Here is a 17,552-nt window from a genome sequence, read left to right as displayed (position 1 = left end):
GAGTCGCCAGGCTGCCCTCGGCACCGGAAGTGACCGTGGCGGGTTTGCCTTGAAATTGTCGGCCAAGAGAAGCAGCGCCGGGGCTGGTGACGGTTAGCTGGGCAGTGCTGGGTCCGTGAGCGGAAGGCGGGGTGGTTGGGGCTGGGCTGAGTCCCTCCTTCCTCGCTCGCAGGAGCCCCACTCGGCCCTTCCCCTGCGCCTGGCGGTGGGCGGTTTCCCTAGGAGCCTGGGCCGCCACAGGTGAGTGTTTGCTCTCGCGGTGCTTTGGGGACCCCCGGTCCCCTAATTCCGGGCCGGCTCTGCAGTGAGGGCCCGCTGAGCATCCTGCGGTAAGCCTGCCTACGTCTGCGCCGAGGTCTTAGATACTTGCTGTTGTCGCTGACACCTCTGGCTCAGGCGACAGTCCCCCCTACCTGAGCAATCCTGTCTGGCCAGGAATTTTTCAGAGGCTCCTGTCGATCCCGTCGAAGTCACCGGCCGAGAGAATGTGTTTTTAGTTCTTCGCTTTTTTGACTGGTAGTCTCCCGAATCCGTCCACGCCCACCCCCGGGCCTGAAACCATCACCCGTGAAAAACCCCGAAAGCCATGACATTGGGGTACGCCTTACTTTCTTACAGTTCGTTAGGTTGATGTGATATTGTCGGGAATGTTGTTTTTTATTTATTCTAGAGCCGGGCGTCCTCTGGGAGTCTTATGGCCCTTTTGTTTAGAGTTGATACCTTTTAGAAACTTGCCCCTCGAAACATTTGTTTCATGCATATATTATATGATGATAAAGTTAGAGATAAACCTGAATCCTTAAGTGTCTTACAATGGCTAATCTCAAGCCCTTATTTAATCAAAAGTAGTTTTCTTTTTAAACTGCGAAGTACCACTTTTAGTTACTAACTTCCAGCAGCACAGTGATGCACCCTTTTCTCTTGAAAGCACTAATTTGTGTCTACTTCTTTGCAGTCAGACCTTTAGTTACTGCTGAAAACTATTCCTGATGTTTTAGAATGTGTGCGATAGATCTTTGACATGTAGTCAGAGTGATAGTCACTGTAGTAGATGTCAAGAAAGAGTTTTCTAATGTTTATACAGTCTTAAATGTCTCAATATACAGCCCTGTTTTCTGTTCCAAAGGGGATGGTTTTTGTAATCAGTGAGTTCTCATACCAAGAAATAGGAGCAGCACTCTTTGTTTTGTACTAACATTAACAGCTTGGGTCCTGTAACATACCTTAAAAAAAAAAAGGCAGTGCTGATCAACTTTCCAACATTCCTAGACTGTGAAAAGCTATATAAAGCTCCTTTCTGGCATTGGTTATTGAAGAAGCTTTTCTATTTTATAGATTCAGTACTAGGCACACTGTGTAGTCTGCAATGATTCTGCACTTCATTTTGAAACTGGTATCACAAGTCTAACAAATATTGAGGATTACAGACTCTTGTACTGTTAATATGGTAATAGTACTGTATTAATGTTGGAATTCTGTTTACAACAATGGTTTGGGTTTCTTTTTTTAACTACTTGACTGTTTAAAAAAGTATTATCACATTGATAATGTCAATGTTGATAACATGCTAAATAGATTTTGCTTGTGGTGTTTATTGATACGGCTTGGATGGCTTTTAAATTACATTTTAATTATTATACTTGCTGATTTGTTAAGCTGAAAGAAAGTTTACCAAATACATATATAGTGGACTTTATATGTTTTTTTTTTCTGAACAGTTTTTTTTTTTGGTGGTTTTTAAAAATAGTGATAACTTTCTTGTACTTGAATATTTATTATATGATGATTACATAGGTAAGAAAAATGTATGCCATGCTGTAATAGGCCATGGGTCACTCATTTATTATGCTTATTCATAACCAGCAGTAAGTGATGTAAATTGGCATATGTTTTCTTTCATATCCCAGAGATGAACATTCTGAAAATTTCTTACCACTGTATTGCCACTCTTAAAGTAACACACACTTGGTTTACTGAAATGCCTTCAGGAGGATGCATAATTGGGTTTCATGATCTGTTTTTGTTTTAGGAAATAAATTTTGCAAGTATTTTACGACAGTTTCAGGCTTTCAACATTAATGCTGATTTTTTTAGTCTGTGCTTTGCTATTAATAATATTCTATGCTTGTCTCCTCTTAGTAAGCAAAGAAAGAAAACAACTTAGAATAAAGTAATATACCTTCCAATAAAAGGATTTCAAGGTCTAATTCTGTCTTACTTTTGTCTTTAATGCAATTCCTTGCAACTCAGTTGGTGCACCTTGAATATTTTTTGAATGAATGACCTATGCACATTATGGTAAAAAACTGCAGTGTGAGTGGAACCCAGCCTAAGATTTCTTAAAAAATTAAATGGGTAAGGTATCTTCTTTAGGTGTGGAATAGGGAAGGCCCCATATTTGTTGTTAAGAGAGAGAATAAGAATCTTAGAACTCAAATTGTTACCTGTTCTTTTTCAGTCTCTTTGGTCTTCTTTTTCCTAATCCTAGAGGAGGAAAAAAAACACTTTTAGTCTCTTTGTGGGGATACTATACTGCATCACATATTGTTTGCTAGAACTTTTGCTGCAAAATGGAGTTTTAAGTATTTAATATTAAAAATTTGATTCTGTTACCTGCAATTTCATATTGCCTTTTGCTCAATTTAAATAAATTTAGTCATTAGCAAAGTTGTAACTACTCAAGCCATGTAAGCAAAAGGATGGTTCTGTTAGAATAATATAAAGGAAAGACTTGATGTGAGATAAAGCAGGCACAGCCTATGGTTATCTTTCTGTTTAATAATCTGTGTAACCAAGAGTATGAATTTTGGGGCAATCTCATTTTTATAAGTGTTCTATTAATGTTGAACCAGTAGGTAATGTTACAGTTCATAGTGCTTAAAATTTGGCCTATTAGCTTTTTTCCAAATAGATTGATTTCTTCAAATATTGCCAGATATTGTTCTAGGTAGACCCAGTTTCTGTCCTCCTGCAGTGTAATTTTAGCAATGATAGGGATACATTTTGAAAATTAGGAGAATTTCATAAATTTGCAGTGCTGACATTCGTTTGAGAAGTGTGTTTTAGGCTTAGAGAATACTAAAGGAATGGGGAAAATTGTCTTTTTCTAACATTTAGTGAACTAAAGTTGCTTTGATACTATTTTCTGTAAACATATTGTTTCTCCGATAACCAAGGATTTTTCAGGTTATTTGTTAATGTGGCCTTGGATTGACTTTATGCTTGTTAAAAAATGTTAATTCATTGGCTCATAAGGAATTTATCTGATTAGAAAGAGAAGTTTAAAACACAGAACCTTTAAAGAAGGCCTGGAGTGACTTCTATGAGTTTGGGGCCATTGAACCATGGTCCTCAAAAAAAAAAAAAAAAAAAAAAAAAAAAAAAAATTGAGGATCACCTATATATAAGTAATTAATTTAGATTTTTTTTTTTTTTTTTTTTTTGTAGGAGAAAGGGAAGACAGATCTGGAGCGAGGTTATTAAGGAAAAGAGAGAGGGAAAATATATGAGAGGCTTGATACCCAAGCTCGTCCACATCAACTGTATACTTTCAGCAGTTGGCCCCAATTATATACTCTTCTAACCTTGCCCAAACTAGGTGTCACTATAGGGCATGGATGGCTTCAGGGCAGAAGTAATCACATAGGCATCAAGCTGTAATCCCAGTTTGGTAAGGATGAGCTGAGGATCCAGGAATGTGAGCGTGCTGAGGGTCAGGAACTGGACAAAGGACAGAACTCTTGGTAGTTAAGACAAAAACCTGGCAGTATTCATTCATTCAAAGATCTATTGAAACCTGTGTGCCAACATGGTTCTAAGTGCTGGGGATCTAGCAGTAAATAACAGAGACATGGTCCCCGGCCATGAAGCTTTTTTTAAGGTGGAATATCATCAGTGGTCATGAATCCAGGGAGTCACTACTTAGGTCATGGGATCTTATTCCTTTTCTTTTGGACCTCAGATGCCCAGTCTTTTTTTTTTTTTTTTTTTTAAAGGTGAAGAGTGGCACTCGGCTCCCGCCATAGGAACTGGCGGACCACTCCCTACCAAGATGCCCAGTCTTGAGTTACTCATAGACCTCATTTCATAGCTGTATTGCTTCATAAGAAATTACTCACAAATTTAGTGGCTTAAAACAGCAGACATTTATTATCTCACAGTTTCTTTGGGTCAGGAATCTCGGCATGCTTAGTTGGGGGCCTCAGATTCAAATTCTTTCTCAAAGCTGTAATCAAGGTAAGGCTCAGCTAAGGAAGGATTCACTTCCAAGCTCATTTACGTGGTTATAGGCAGGATTCAGTTCCTCACTGGTTGTTGGCCTGGGGTCCTCTCGTTTCTTTGCCATGTGAGCCTCTGTACAGGGCAGCTCACCTAAAGGTAGCTGGTTTCCCTTTGAGTGGACCCGCAAGAGACAGTGAGCAGGATAGAAGTCACAGTCTAATCTCAGAAATGGCATTCCATTATTTGTTACAAATACACAGTCAAGGGGAGGTAATTATTCAGGGGTATGGGTACCGGGAGGTAGAGGTCTTTGAGAGCCATCTTAGAGACTCACTGCAATTAGCCATAGATATAAGGTCCTTCTTTTGTTGTATTTATTTATTTTTTGTTTCTATTCTACCCTTCATCTGGTTTCTTCACTCACATTGTCCTCCTCACCCTCCATAGATTCTTTTTTTCTTTTTTTCTTTTTTTTTTTTGAGATAGAGTCTCACTGTGTTGCCCAGGCTAGAGTGCCATGGCGTCAGCCTAGCTCACAGCAACCTCAAACTCCTGGGCTCAAGTGATCATCCTGCCTGAGCCTCCCAAGTGGCTGGGACTACAGGCATGCACCACCATGCCCGGCTAATTTTTTCTATATATATTTTTAGTTGTCCCTATAACTTCTTCTATTTTTAGTAGAAATGGGGTCTCGCTCTTGCTCAGGCTGGTCTTGAACTCCTGAGCCCAAGGTATCCTCCTGCCTTAGCCTCTGAGGGTGCTGGGATTACAGCCATGAGCCACTGTGCCCCAGCCAATGATAGATTTTCTGATCCTAAGTCATCCTTACTTTCCTGGGATAAACCCTTCTTGATTGTGTCTGTGTGTGTGTGTGTGTGTGTGTGTGTGTGTGTGTGTTTTGATGCATTGTAGGTAAGCTAATATTTTATTTAGGATTTCCGTACTTGTAAGTGAAATGGCCTTGTTTTGCTCTTATTCAGTTCTCAGTTATGATCCCAGCCTCATAAAAAAGAGTTGGTGAGCTTTTCAGGCTGAGGCAGGCGAATCATTTGAGCTCAGGAGTTCGAGACCAGCCTGAGCAAGAGCGAGACCCCGTCTCTACTAAAAAAATGGAAAGAAATTATCTGGACAGCTAAAAATATATAGAAAAAATTAGCTAGGCATGGTGGCTCATGCCTGTAGTCCCAGCTACTCGGAAGGCCAAGAGTTTGAGGTTGCTGTGAGCTAGGCTGATGCCACGACACTCTAGCCTGGGCAATAGAGTGAGACTCTGTCTCAAAAAAAAAAAAGTTTTGAGACCAGCCTGGGCAATAGCAAGACCTCCTGTCTACCAAAAAAAACAAAAAAAAAAGTCGTTTGGTAAAAACTCACCTATGAAAACACTCTGGGCCTGGAGCTTTTAACAGGGGGAAGTCTTTTATTAAATTGTCGTTTTTTTAGGCTACAAGAGAAAAAGAAAGAAAATTTTGGTTTTTTTAAATCTCAGATCTGCCTAGTCATTTTCTTTTTTTCATTTTGTATTTTGTTTATACATCCTTTTCTTCTTCTTGATGAGTCTTGTCAAAGATTTGTTTCTTGATTTTTCAAACACCCAGATTTTGGCTTTATTAATCTTTTCTAGTTTGTGGGGTTTTCTTTTTGATTTCTTTTGTTTTTATTTAAGTTTGACCCTTTATTTTTTTCTCTTCGTGTATTTTTTGGTCTGCTCTAGTTTTTTTCTAGCTTCCTGAGTTGATGGCTTGCTCAGTTGTGTTCACTCTTTCTTACGGTGGCAGGGCATGGTGAGTCTCTGCTGTTGTGTTCAGCCGCTCCCCATCGTTTGATATTGTACACTTGCTCCAATCCTGCCATTCAGGGCACCTCAGCATGGGAGCTGCTCTTCCTAAGGAACTGTCTTTCTTAATGGTCACCATCTAGCCTGAGGTGAGTGAGTGGAAGCTCTTAAATTAAGAGCTCCTGTGTTGACTTCTGTTTTTTTTTTGTGGTGTTTTGCTTGTTTTTTAATCAGCTCCCCACTCTATCCAGGCCTAGGTTTGCCCTGAAGTACCCTGCTTGCCTTGTCTGGTATTGGGCTACCACTGCTGGTTTTCTGTCCTGTGTGGCAGAGGGGCTAAAGTGAGCAAAGATTGGCCACGGCAGTGAGGGTCAGAAAAGACACAGCTAGAAAACTAGCTGTGTAATACTATGAAATACACCTATTTGGATACCCACTGAGTCAAAAATCTTACTTCCTTCATACTTATATCTCTTCTCAGCTTTCCTGTGATCTTTCATGATTTCTTCACCTTTTTAGTTCCCCAGGCTTGAAGTTTCATTCATTTTCAGTGTCTTCCCACGCAGTGAGTTCGTAAGTAATCTTGGGAGTTCTTTTACCACAGAGTTTCAGATTTGCTACTTTTTATTCCCATAGCCACATTCGTAATCCCAATTATTGCCCTCTGAAAAGCACACAGATCTTTCCAACTTTGAACTTCATGGTGTTTATAGTTAATAAATAATAGTAATCACTGTCAACATTAAAAAGCAAATATCAGGTACCTACTTCTAATGCTTTAAATCCATATCTATATATCCATATCCTACTAGGTGCAAAGATTGGGCTAGGTTCTCATGTAGAAAGTTTCAGGGAAGATGTATTTAGCGTTTATTAAAGACCTATTCTTTGCCAAGTATTATGCTAGGTAATTTAAATAGTCATTTATTGGCTATGTGTGATAGTTTATGCCTGTAATCCCGGCGCTTTGGGAACCCACAGCAGGAGAATTGCTGGAGGCCAGGAGTTCAAGACCAACCTGGGCAACATAGTGAGACCCCAGCTCTCCAAAAATTTCAAAAATTAGCTGGGTATGGTGGCGCTCACCTGTAGTCCCAAGTACTTAGGAGGCTAAGGTCGGAGGATTGCTTCAGCCCAGGAGTTGGAGGCTGTGGTGAGCTATGATCATGTCACTGCACTCTAGCGTGGGCTATGGAGAAAGACCCCATCTCTTAAAAAACAGTTGTTTATTCTTTACAGTGCAATTCTTGGAAGTAGTTACTATCCTAATTTTACAGATTTAAAAACTGAGGCTTAGAATAAAGTTAAGGGACTTGAGCAAAGTGGCAGAATTATAATTCTAACCAAGATTTTTCTAACTTCAAAACGCATATGCTTTCTGCTAATCCATACAGCCTCCAAAAAATGTATCTAACATTCAGCATTTGTTCTGGTGTTTAATAAGATTTGTGTGTCATGCGCTGAGGATACAGTCTCATACCTTTCAGATGTAAGTCCTGTTCTCAGAGAACTTAATCTAGGAGAGATAAGACATATTTTAGTAATTCAAAGTAGACAAGTGCCTTGAGATGAAAATCACAGTAAAGTGTTAGGGGACTTTACAGTAGGGAGAGTTTATTTTGAACTGAAGAGTTTAGGGGCTAGACATACTGGAAAATCTGCTATCTGAGCTGGGCATTGACACATAGGTAGGGTTTGGGTGTGGGAACCAAGGTGTTTCTTTGAAGGAGTGGAAATAGCAGGAGCAAATGTACAGAGATGGAAAATTAGGTGTGTGTGATTGTGAGCTTCTTGAGGGAACACTGGAAAGTACACTATTAAAAAACTCTTTGGTACTTATTTTTAAGAGACATGTAACATGAAAATGTTTCTCTCTCTCTCTTTTTTTTTTCCAGCTTACAGTTGAGCATGAGTCTTCTTATGATTAGTGAGAATGTAAAATTGGCTCGTGAATATGCATTGCTGGGAAACTATGACTCTGCCATGGTATATTATCAGGGAGTTCTTGACCAAATGAACAAGTATCTATACTCAGTCAAAGATACATACCTCCAGCAGAAATGGCAACAGGTGAGAATCATGGCTGCTGTATGTTTTAATGGCTGAAGATTTAGATAAACTGTCAATGCTATGTACAGCTACACATTAAGATTATATGATTTATTACATGGATTTTTATATAATGTTACTTTAAACTTTAATATTAGTAATGGTCCACTTTCACCATCAGCAGTATTATGAGTTCTACTTAATTATTCTAGTTGTTGGAATCTAATAGATTTTTAAAAATTAATGGTTTTGACAATTTTTTTAGATTACATTTTTAGCTGGCAAAAATAGAGTTGACTTTATTCAGCCATTGTCAAAACTGCAGATGACTTGTGAATCTCACTGGTACCATATTCCCTGTAGAGCTTTATAAAGCAGGTCATATTTGAATCCTATATGAGGAATTTCAGTCACTGAGTACCAACACAAATTTACACGGAGTGAAAACTGTAGAATTTACAGGTCCAGTCGAGGGTGGCATTTATAGCAAGATTCAACTATGTCACAACAGGAGAGAAATGTTAAGAAGTTAATAGTATTTTTGAGTTGATGTTCTAGGTAGAATATTATCCCTCAGATCTACTGAACTGCTTTTTTAATATTGTTCCATATTTGTCCTTAATTTCTTTGAGAGAAACATCCTCTTTGACTTTAACTTCTTTCCTAAATCTGCCCCTTTATATCCATTACATTACCAGAAAGGGAAAATATTTTATATTGTAAGAAGTCTAAAGTTTTCACTGAAGGACTTTTTACACCTTTTGTTGTTAGGCCAGAGACTTTTATTTACGTTGTCTAAGCTTTTGTTTAAAGATAATTTAAAATTAAACGTTTAAGTTGTAAAACAAAACATTATCGACTTCATTCCAGTATTACACATATATAGTTTTTTTTACCAACTTTCTTATTGTGGTAAAGTATACATAACATTTACTGTCTTAACCATTTTTAAATGTACATTTCAGTGGTATTATTACATATATTTATAATGTTGTGCAACCATCACCATATATAGTTTTTAAACTGAGTCAAGACTCAATATTATAATACAGTTGAGTCAAAAACTATATATAGTTTTAAAATTGAGTCAAGATTACTTTTTAAAAAATACCTTGGTTGTATGTGAATTTAGACGTTTATCCTTTGAAGCCATGTTTTTCAAACTAAGTTGTGATCCTTTAGTCAGTTATGAAATTTGTGTCTTCTGATCACCATTTTATTTATTTTTTAAAAATTATAGGCCGGGCGCGGTGGCTCACGCCTGTAATCCTAGCACTCTGGGAGGCCGAGGTGGGCGGATCTTTTGAGCTCAGGAGTTCAAGACCAGCCTGAGCAAGAGCGAGACCCCATCTCTACTAAAAATAGAAAGAAATTATACGGACAACTAAAAATATATATAGAAAAAATTAGCCAGGCATGGTGGTGCATTCCTGTAGTCCCAGCTACTCGGGAGGCTGAGACAGGAGGATCGCTTGAGCTCAGGAGTTTGAGGTTGCTGTGAGCTAGGCTGACGCCACGGCACTCACTCTAGCCTGGGCCACAGAGTGAGACTCTGTCTCAAAAAAATAAATAAATAAATAAATAAAATAAAAAAAAATAAAAAATAAAAAAATTATTTACTGGGCTGGGCGCGGTGGCTCACGCCTGTAATCCTAGCACTCTGGGAGGCCGAGGCGGGTGGATCGCTCGAGCTCAGGAGTTCGAGACCAGCCTGAGCAAGAGTGAGATCCCATCTCTACTAAAAATAGAAAGAAATGATTTGGACAGCTAAAAATCTATATAGAAAAAAATTAGCTGGGTATGGTGGCGCATGCCTGTAGTTCCAGCTACTCGGGAGGCTGAGGCAGTAGGATCGCTTAAGCCCAGGAGTTTGAGGTTGCTGTGAGCTAGGCTGATGCCTTGGCACTCACTCTAGCCCGGGCAACAAAGCGAGACTCTGTCTCAAAAAAAAAAAAAAAATTATTTACTGATATATAATAGTTGTATATATTTTGGGAGTACACATGATATTTTGATACCTGTATGTAATGTGTAATGGTCAAATCAGGATAATTGGGACTGATTGGCATTTTTAAACTTAAATAGGATAAAAACCATCAAAGTACAAATTGCAAAAGTTTTATTTTTGTCAAACTTTAAAGTAACTTTTCAATTTGTTATGCAATTTAAATAAGAACAGTAACATGATTTAGTTAGCCAGGATATTTAGTTCTTTATCAGAGTTAATTTCGCAATTGAAAACAAAAAATTAATGAATCATTATTAAAATTTTGACAGAATATATATATTGATGTAGTTTACTGATATTAAAATGGAGGTTTCTAAAATCTCTAATAAATGGCCCTAGTTTAATCTTGTCAGTGATTTATTAGTTATGGAAATGTAAAGAGCCTTATTCTTCTTTGAAACCAGGTTTGGCAGGAAATAAATGTGGAAGCTAAACATGTTAAGGATATCATGAAAACACTAGAGAGCTTTAAACTAGACAGCACTCCCTTGAAAGCTGCCCAGCATGAACTTCCAGCTTCTGAGGGAGAAGTCTGGTCCATGCCTGTACCTGTTGAACGAAGGTAAGTGGAGGCCTTTTAGAGAAACCAATTAGCCCAAGAAGCTTATGGCATTGATTATATCTAGGAGGAGGACTGGGTGGGGGAGAACAGGAATGGGAGGGAGTTTTTTCCTGAATATTGTCTTATAACTCTTGAATTTTGTATCATGTGGCTCTATGACCTATTTCAATAAATAGAATTAGGTGGAAATAATCTGAAGATATGCTTTCATGAATGTATTCAAAGTAGTAGAGACAATATTATCTTGCAGGAGACTGGAGCTAGGAATCTGTTTCTATCTTTGCCACTATTTATAGCTTTGAGAAAATAATATAACCTTTTTAGGCTGCAGATTTTTTTTATGTAAAGTGAGGAAGTTAGACCAACAATGGTTCTCAAACAAGCTATCACAGAATAACTGCTTTTCATCAAGTTATACTGCTGCTAAAATTGAAAGAAATGGAGTTTTTAATTCACAGAAAAATAAAAGACAAAATGTTCTGAATTTTAGAGTTTTCTCCAGCATTTTTTTCCCTGGCTTCCTACTACCAAGTGCCAGCAAATGAACAATTAGTGAAACTGGTATTTGCTGAAATGCTATAAATAGCCAATCGTGCTTAGTTTCACTGCATATTTTTTAACTGACAAGTGTGCAGGAGGACGTTACTATTTCACTGACGTAATAGATTTCCTATTTTGCATTGTACATTTAAATATTGAATCTATCATGGCTTTCTAGAAAACATTTTGACTTCCAGGTTGCATTAGGATGTTGCTCAGATGTTTTTCAGTTTTAACATTCTGTCATTGTGACTCTTGATTTTTGGTTGTACTTTATAATCATAGGTGCTGGATACTGAGCACCCACACTGTTCTGAACTATTTTAGGCTACAGGTGTTATTTCATTTATTGCTTACAACAAGCCTTCCAAATGAGTCTTATTTTCCCTGTATTTCAGATAAGATGGCTGAGGTGTAGGGAAATTGGATAACTTTTTCACAGTATTACCAAGCTAATAACCAATGGAGCTAGGATTTGAACCCAGATATATTGCATTTTATAATAGTCATTACAAAGTTGGCACTCTCTGTCATGGTAGTCCTTCTCAAACTAGCATACGGAACAGTCTCTTAGGGACATTAATTAAAAATGTGGAACTAGGGCATCACTTACAGTCTGATATAATAGATGCCAGGTGGAACTTAGCAATCTGCAGGTGATTCTGATACAAGTGGTCCGTGGGTCACACTGAGAGGACCCATACCAAAATATTCCTGAGATTTAAGGGCAATTAATGGGTATTGATTCTTCGCCACTTTAATTTTCTTCAGATCCAGATAAAAATGCTGTACTAATGTTCTGTTATGAACTTCTGATATCTTTTAAATATTTACTGAATTTTTCCTTTGCTTCATAAGTACTTTCATAGACATTATATTTTCTGTTATGTTTAATAGTTCATTAATAAAAGCACAGTAGGCTCATTAAAAAATAGAAAAATTCATAGAAGTAGGTGAGAAATCAGTCATTCTAGTTTATTTCCTTCTGATCTTCCATGCATTGTTCATTTTCATAGCAGTAGTTGTGCTATATCCATAATTCACAACATTCTATGCTTTTTAAAGAAAAATAATAGGCAGCAATCACTGTATAGTTACTGTATGCCAGGTACTGTGTTAATTGCTTTTACATATATTATTTAGTTGTCAAAACAACCTTAGAAGGTAGGTACTAATTTTTTTAGCCCCCGTTTCTGATGAGGAAACTTAAGCTAGGTCAAGTAATTTGCTCTTTGTTTTGTAAACATTGATGATCAATAAGTGATGTTAAACCTTTTTCTCTGCAGCTTTTTAAACATTATTTAATTTTTTTGAAATAGGGTCTTGCTCTGTTGTCCAGGCTAGAGTGCAGTGGCATCATCATGGCTCACTACAACATCAAACTCCTCAGCTCAAGCGATCCTCCTGCCTTAGCCTCCTGAGTAGCCAGGACTGCCTGTGTGTGCCACCATGCTCAGCTAATTTTTCTATTTTTTTATAGAGATGGGGGGGGTCTCACTATGTTGCTCAGGCTGGTCTTGAACTCCTGGCTCAAGCGATCCTCCCACCTTAGTCTCCCAAAGTGCTATTATTACAGGCGTGCATCACTGTGCCTGGCCTTCTTTGCTGCTTTTTAAGGGTTATTTGCTACTCTTCTGAGTGGTACTTAACCTACGTAGTTAACCATGCTCTTATTGGTGGTTTTCCCTTTTTTCATTATTAATAAAGCTGCAGTGAATATTTTTTCCATATTTATGATTATTTTTCCACATTTAAGATTTTTTTCTTAATTTCAGAAGTAGAACTAATAATAGATAAGTCAAGTTGTATTTTTATTTTTTGTTTTTTTCTTGCCTGTTACTATGTTTTACTTCTACTTGCTTTCTCATTTCTTTCCTCCTAGAGAATCATCACTTGGTCCTTGTATTAGTCTGCTTGGGCTACCATAACAGAATGTTGTAGATTGGGTGGCTTAAACGACAGAAATTTGTTTCTCACAGTTCTGAAGGCTAGGAAGTAAGTCTAAGATCACGGTGTGGCCAACTTGGTTCCAGGTGTGGGCTCTTTTCCTAAGTGGACAGCTCCTTCTCTCTCTATCCTCATATGGCAGAGAGAGGGAATGCGCTCTCTGGTGTCTTTTACAAGACACTAATCCTATCAGATCAGGGCCTCACCCTGTGTACTCATTTAACCTTTATTACTTCCTTACTCCAGATAGTCCTATTGGAGGTTGGGGCTTTAACATATGCATTGGGCAGAGGCACAAACATTCAGTCTATAACAGCCCAATAACTCCTTTCAGTTATTTGTAAAATCTTTCCAGTGAAGAGATATGCCCAGTGAAAAATCAGTTGATTCTGAATTTAGTGAAGTATTTGGTCTCCTCAGTCTCACAAACAGAGGAAGGAGAATTCTCTCTCAGGTGTAGTGGAAGTTAATGTCTTCTTGTTGCTTCTTTCTTCAATATCTTTTTCTGTTCCTGATTTTGAATGTCCCGGATTACTTGTAAGTTCTCCTGATTGACTTTATTTGCTGCATCTTTCTGTTTCTTCCTGTAATTTATTTTACTTGCTCCCTTAACTGGATATCTTTCAAGACTCTTTATTTTTCTGTTAGTCTTCATTTATACTCATGCTTAAGAGAGTCATTCTTTCTTCAGTTGTGTTGATAATGCTAATCTTGTCATCACCTAAATTTTAGTCCCATTTAAAGAGCAGATTCATCTGATCCAGTATTGTTTTCTAGAGCTGTGCACGAAAAAAACGTGAGCACCAGGAGGTTCATTGAAGCCTATAAAGAATACATTAGAAATAGCTTAAATGCCCCTAGATGTGATTCTTTTAAAACATCTTTTAAAAGTCAGCTGATGTCCCTAAAATATCTTCTCATAAATAAATAAAAAATAAAACCTAAAGTTTTCACTTATCTTTCAAGGCCCTATGAGAATCTAGTTCCCACAGCCTCTGTGACCTACGTTCTGATAACTGTCCCTCAGGCGCTGTGCTGTGTGGCCTCCCTGAACAAGCCAACCACACGAATGCTTCAGTCCTTTCACTAGCCTTTCCTTCAGCTCAGCGTTCAATGGCTGACTCGTTCAGGTCTCTCAACTTCATTGTAACCTCAGAAAGGCTGTCTCTGACTGCCCCAATAAAATACCACCCTCCGTCGTCCTATATCCCCTTACCCTTCTTTATTTTTCTTGATAGCACTTAGCATCATCCGTGTACTGTTTATTTCTTCGTTGATTCCCCCCCCCACACACAAATACTTCTATGAGAGTAAGGGTTTTTATTAAATTTATTTTTAATTTTATATCTAATACCTGGAGTAGCACTTGTCAATAGAAGGAGTTCAGTAAATTATTTTTTGAATGAATGAATGGCCAGTAGTAAGAAGTGGATGAAATGGCACATTTCATGTAATTACCATCTAGTCATTCATAAGGAGATAATGTAGGAAATGTCTCATGATACAATAAGGAGAGAAAAATATAGGAGTGTATATTGTATAGGAGTGTATGTTCCAATTTTGTTTAATTGAAAGGTAACTATTAATATAAGAAATAGACTAGTATGCTAAATGGTTAATTTTGGGTAGTAAAGTTACAGGCAACTTTTTTATTCTTTCTGTAATCATCCCTTGGTACCTATGAGGGCTTGGTTCCAGGACCCTCGCAGATACCAAAATCCACAGATGTTCAAATCCCTTTTATCTAGTATTTGCATATAACCTATGCACATCCTCCTGTATACTTTAAATCATATCTAGATTACTTATTATACCTAATACAATGTAAATGCTACGTAAATAGTTGTTATGCTGTAATATTTAGGGAATAATGCAAAGAAAAAACATCTACACATGTTCACTACAGCCTCAGCTCTCCCTTTTTGTTTTTTTAATATTTTTGATTGGCTCTTGGTCAAATCCATGGATGTGGAATCCACAGATACAGAAGGCCAGCTGTACTTTATTATATTTCAGTGTCTGTTTTGTATTGTTTTTCTAGTAAAGAAAAAAATCAATATACATCTTACAGGAATATTTGTGCTTGGCTATCCGAGTTCTTAAATCTAAACTGACCCCCCATCATTGCTTCACGTACACATTGGTTTGGCTTTATTATCCTTCCACTTCCAAATTCTCATTCTGAACTTTCCATATGTAAGAGTGTTTTGTTATTGTTTTTGTTTTTTTTTTTTAAGAGACCGGGTCTTGCTCTGTTGCCCAGGCTAGAGTGCAGTGGCATCATCATACACTACAGCCTTGAACTCCTGGGCTCAAGTGATCCTCCTGCATCAGCCTCCTGAGTTGGCTAGGTGTGCACTAACTTTTAAATTTTTTGTAGAGATGGGGTTTCACTGTGTTGCCCAGGTGGTTCTTGAGCTCTTGGCCTCAAGTAATCCTCCCACCTTGGCTTCCCAAAGCTCTGGGATTACAGATGTGAGCCACCACACCCAGCTTGAGTGTCTTTTTTTTTTTTTTTTTTTTTGAGACAAAGTCTCACTTTGTTGCCCAGGCTAGAGTGAGTGCCGTGGTGTCAGCCTAGCTCACAGCAACCTCAAACTCCTGGGCTCAAGCGATCCTCCTGCCTCAGCCTCCCGAGTAGCTGGGACTACAGGCATGTGCCACTATGCCCGGCTAATTTTTTCTATATATATATTTTTAGTTGTCCATATAATTTCTTTCTATTTTTAGTAGAGATGGGGTCTCGCTCTTGCTCAGGCTGGTGGAGTGTCTTTTTTAATAGTGTGTCTCTCGGATTCACTATTAAGCTAGGCCCTCATTTTATGTCTCAATAACATTTGTAACCTAAAAACATCTTCCTGATTTCTGTGTTTTCTTTATCTTGTTTAGTATTAGGCTAATCTTTCTAAAACATTTTCAGTGGATCCTTGTTGGCAGTTAGCTAAAAGCCAAGCCTCTTGAACCAGTAGTCAAATCTTCTACTTACTGACCACCTTTTCTGTTCAGTATCATCCCTTAATGTTCACCATTCTATTAGGCTAATGTCTTTATAATCCTCTGCATAGATTAAGCTCATTTTTATTTCTTTGCATTTCTTCATTGATTTTCTTGTTGCCAGTTGCACCCACTTCTTTAATTCCACTCCTGTGTTTCCAGTCCTAGTTTATTTTGTCTTCATGAGGCCATTTCCATTGCCATAGCACTAGGTCTGTTTCACACGTTCTAGTATACTTGCCTAGTTTTACATATCTTTTTTTCTTCTTTCTGTTTAACTGTACTGTGATTTATCTGAGAATAGGACTCCTTTCTTTTTTTCTCTTCCTCCTTTTAAATGACCCAACGAAATCTAGGAACATAGTAGGAGCCTAATACATGTTTCAGAGGTCTGAATTCTGCCACAGAAATAAAGATGAAATGAGGGTGATATATGTAGACATAAAGCACCATACCTGAGTTCTTGTAACTATCCATAGGCAGTGTTTATATCAGTTTTTTAAAATGGAAAAATGATTACATTTTATTAAAACACAAGAATTATGATACAGGCTGAGCATCCCTAATCCAAAAATCCAAAATGCTCCAAAAGCTGAAACTTTTTGAGTGCCAACATGACACTCAGAGCTCACACTCAAAGAAAATGTTCATTGGAGCATTTCAGATTTCAGATTTTCAGATTAGGGATGCTCAACTGGTATGTGTATGCAAATATTCCAAGATCAGAAAAAATCGAAAATCCAAAACACTAATGGTCTCCAACATTTCGGATAGGGGATACTCAACCTGTATATTCTGTTAATAAATAAAATGGTACCAAATTGCATATATACCAGTGAATAAATGTGAATTGAACACCGCTTATACTGTATTCTGGTGGTTTTGATAAAACTCTCTTCTGATAATTGCTCTTTTCAATTTCCAACAGTCATGCTAATTTTTCATTCATCTTTGATATATACAGTAAGTTTCCTTTCTAAGTAGAAGCGACCAATACTTCCCCTACATTATTTCTGTAATATAACAGTACTGCAGTCCTTGCATTAAATCAACACCAACAGCTATGTTAAATTTAAATTTTATATCTTTGGCTTCAACATCCTCAAGTTTGTTCAGTCCTGTCTTGTGTTCATAGACTCTAACTTACACACTATGTATGTTCATCCATATTTGGACCAACTTCAGGAGTTACGATTTTAATGATGTTTTATTTGATTAGACCCTCTCCAGGACCTAGAAAACGCCAATCTTCCCAGTACAGTGACCCTAAACCACATGGTAACCGCCCAAGTGCAGCTGTCAGAGTTCACCGTTCATCTGCACAGAATCTTCACAATGACAGAGGGAAAGCTGTTCGTTGTCGTGAAAAGAAAGAACAGAATAAAGGAAGAGAGGAAAAGGTAAATGTTATTGATTTTCATAAATGAAAAGCTATTTATTAACCTTAAAAATGAAGA

The 17,552-nt window shown here is 37.7% G+C and overlaps 1 protein-coding gene across 3 annotated transcripts in view; it reads left to right on the top strand.

The window, feature by feature from the left end:
- Window positions 1-17,552, top strand: part of KATNA1 (katanin catalytic subunit A1) — a 31,126-nt gene continuing 13,574 nt past the window's right edge. For 2 of the 3 annotated variants that reach the window (XM_069488082.1, XM_069488081.1), the window contains exons 1-4: window positions 1-240; window positions 7,891-8,065; window positions 10,457-10,614; window positions 17,315-17,495. In XM_069488082.1, the coding sequence (XP_069344183.1) occupies window positions 7,904-8,065; window positions 10,457-10,614; window positions 17,315-17,495 (501 nt within the window). In that variant the 5' untranslated portion in view covers window positions 1-240; window positions 7,891-7,903. Of the gene's footprint in view, window positions 241-551; window positions 598-7,890; window positions 8,066-10,456; window positions 10,615-17,314; window positions 17,496-17,552 lie in introns of those variants that run through there. The other variant, XM_069488080.1, reaches the window with a different exon arrangement.

This window comes from Eulemur rufifrons, chromosome 15 (assembly GCF_041146395.1).
Source record: "Eulemur rufifrons isolate Redbay chromosome 15, OSU_ERuf_1, whole genome shotgun sequence".
In the NCBI taxonomy this organism is placed as follows: domain Eukaryota; kingdom Metazoa; phylum Chordata; class Mammalia; order Primates; family Lemuridae; genus Eulemur; species Eulemur rufifrons.
The sequence above is the reverse complement of the archived record's forward strand: the minus strand, read 5'-3'. Positions and strand labels throughout refer to the sequence as shown.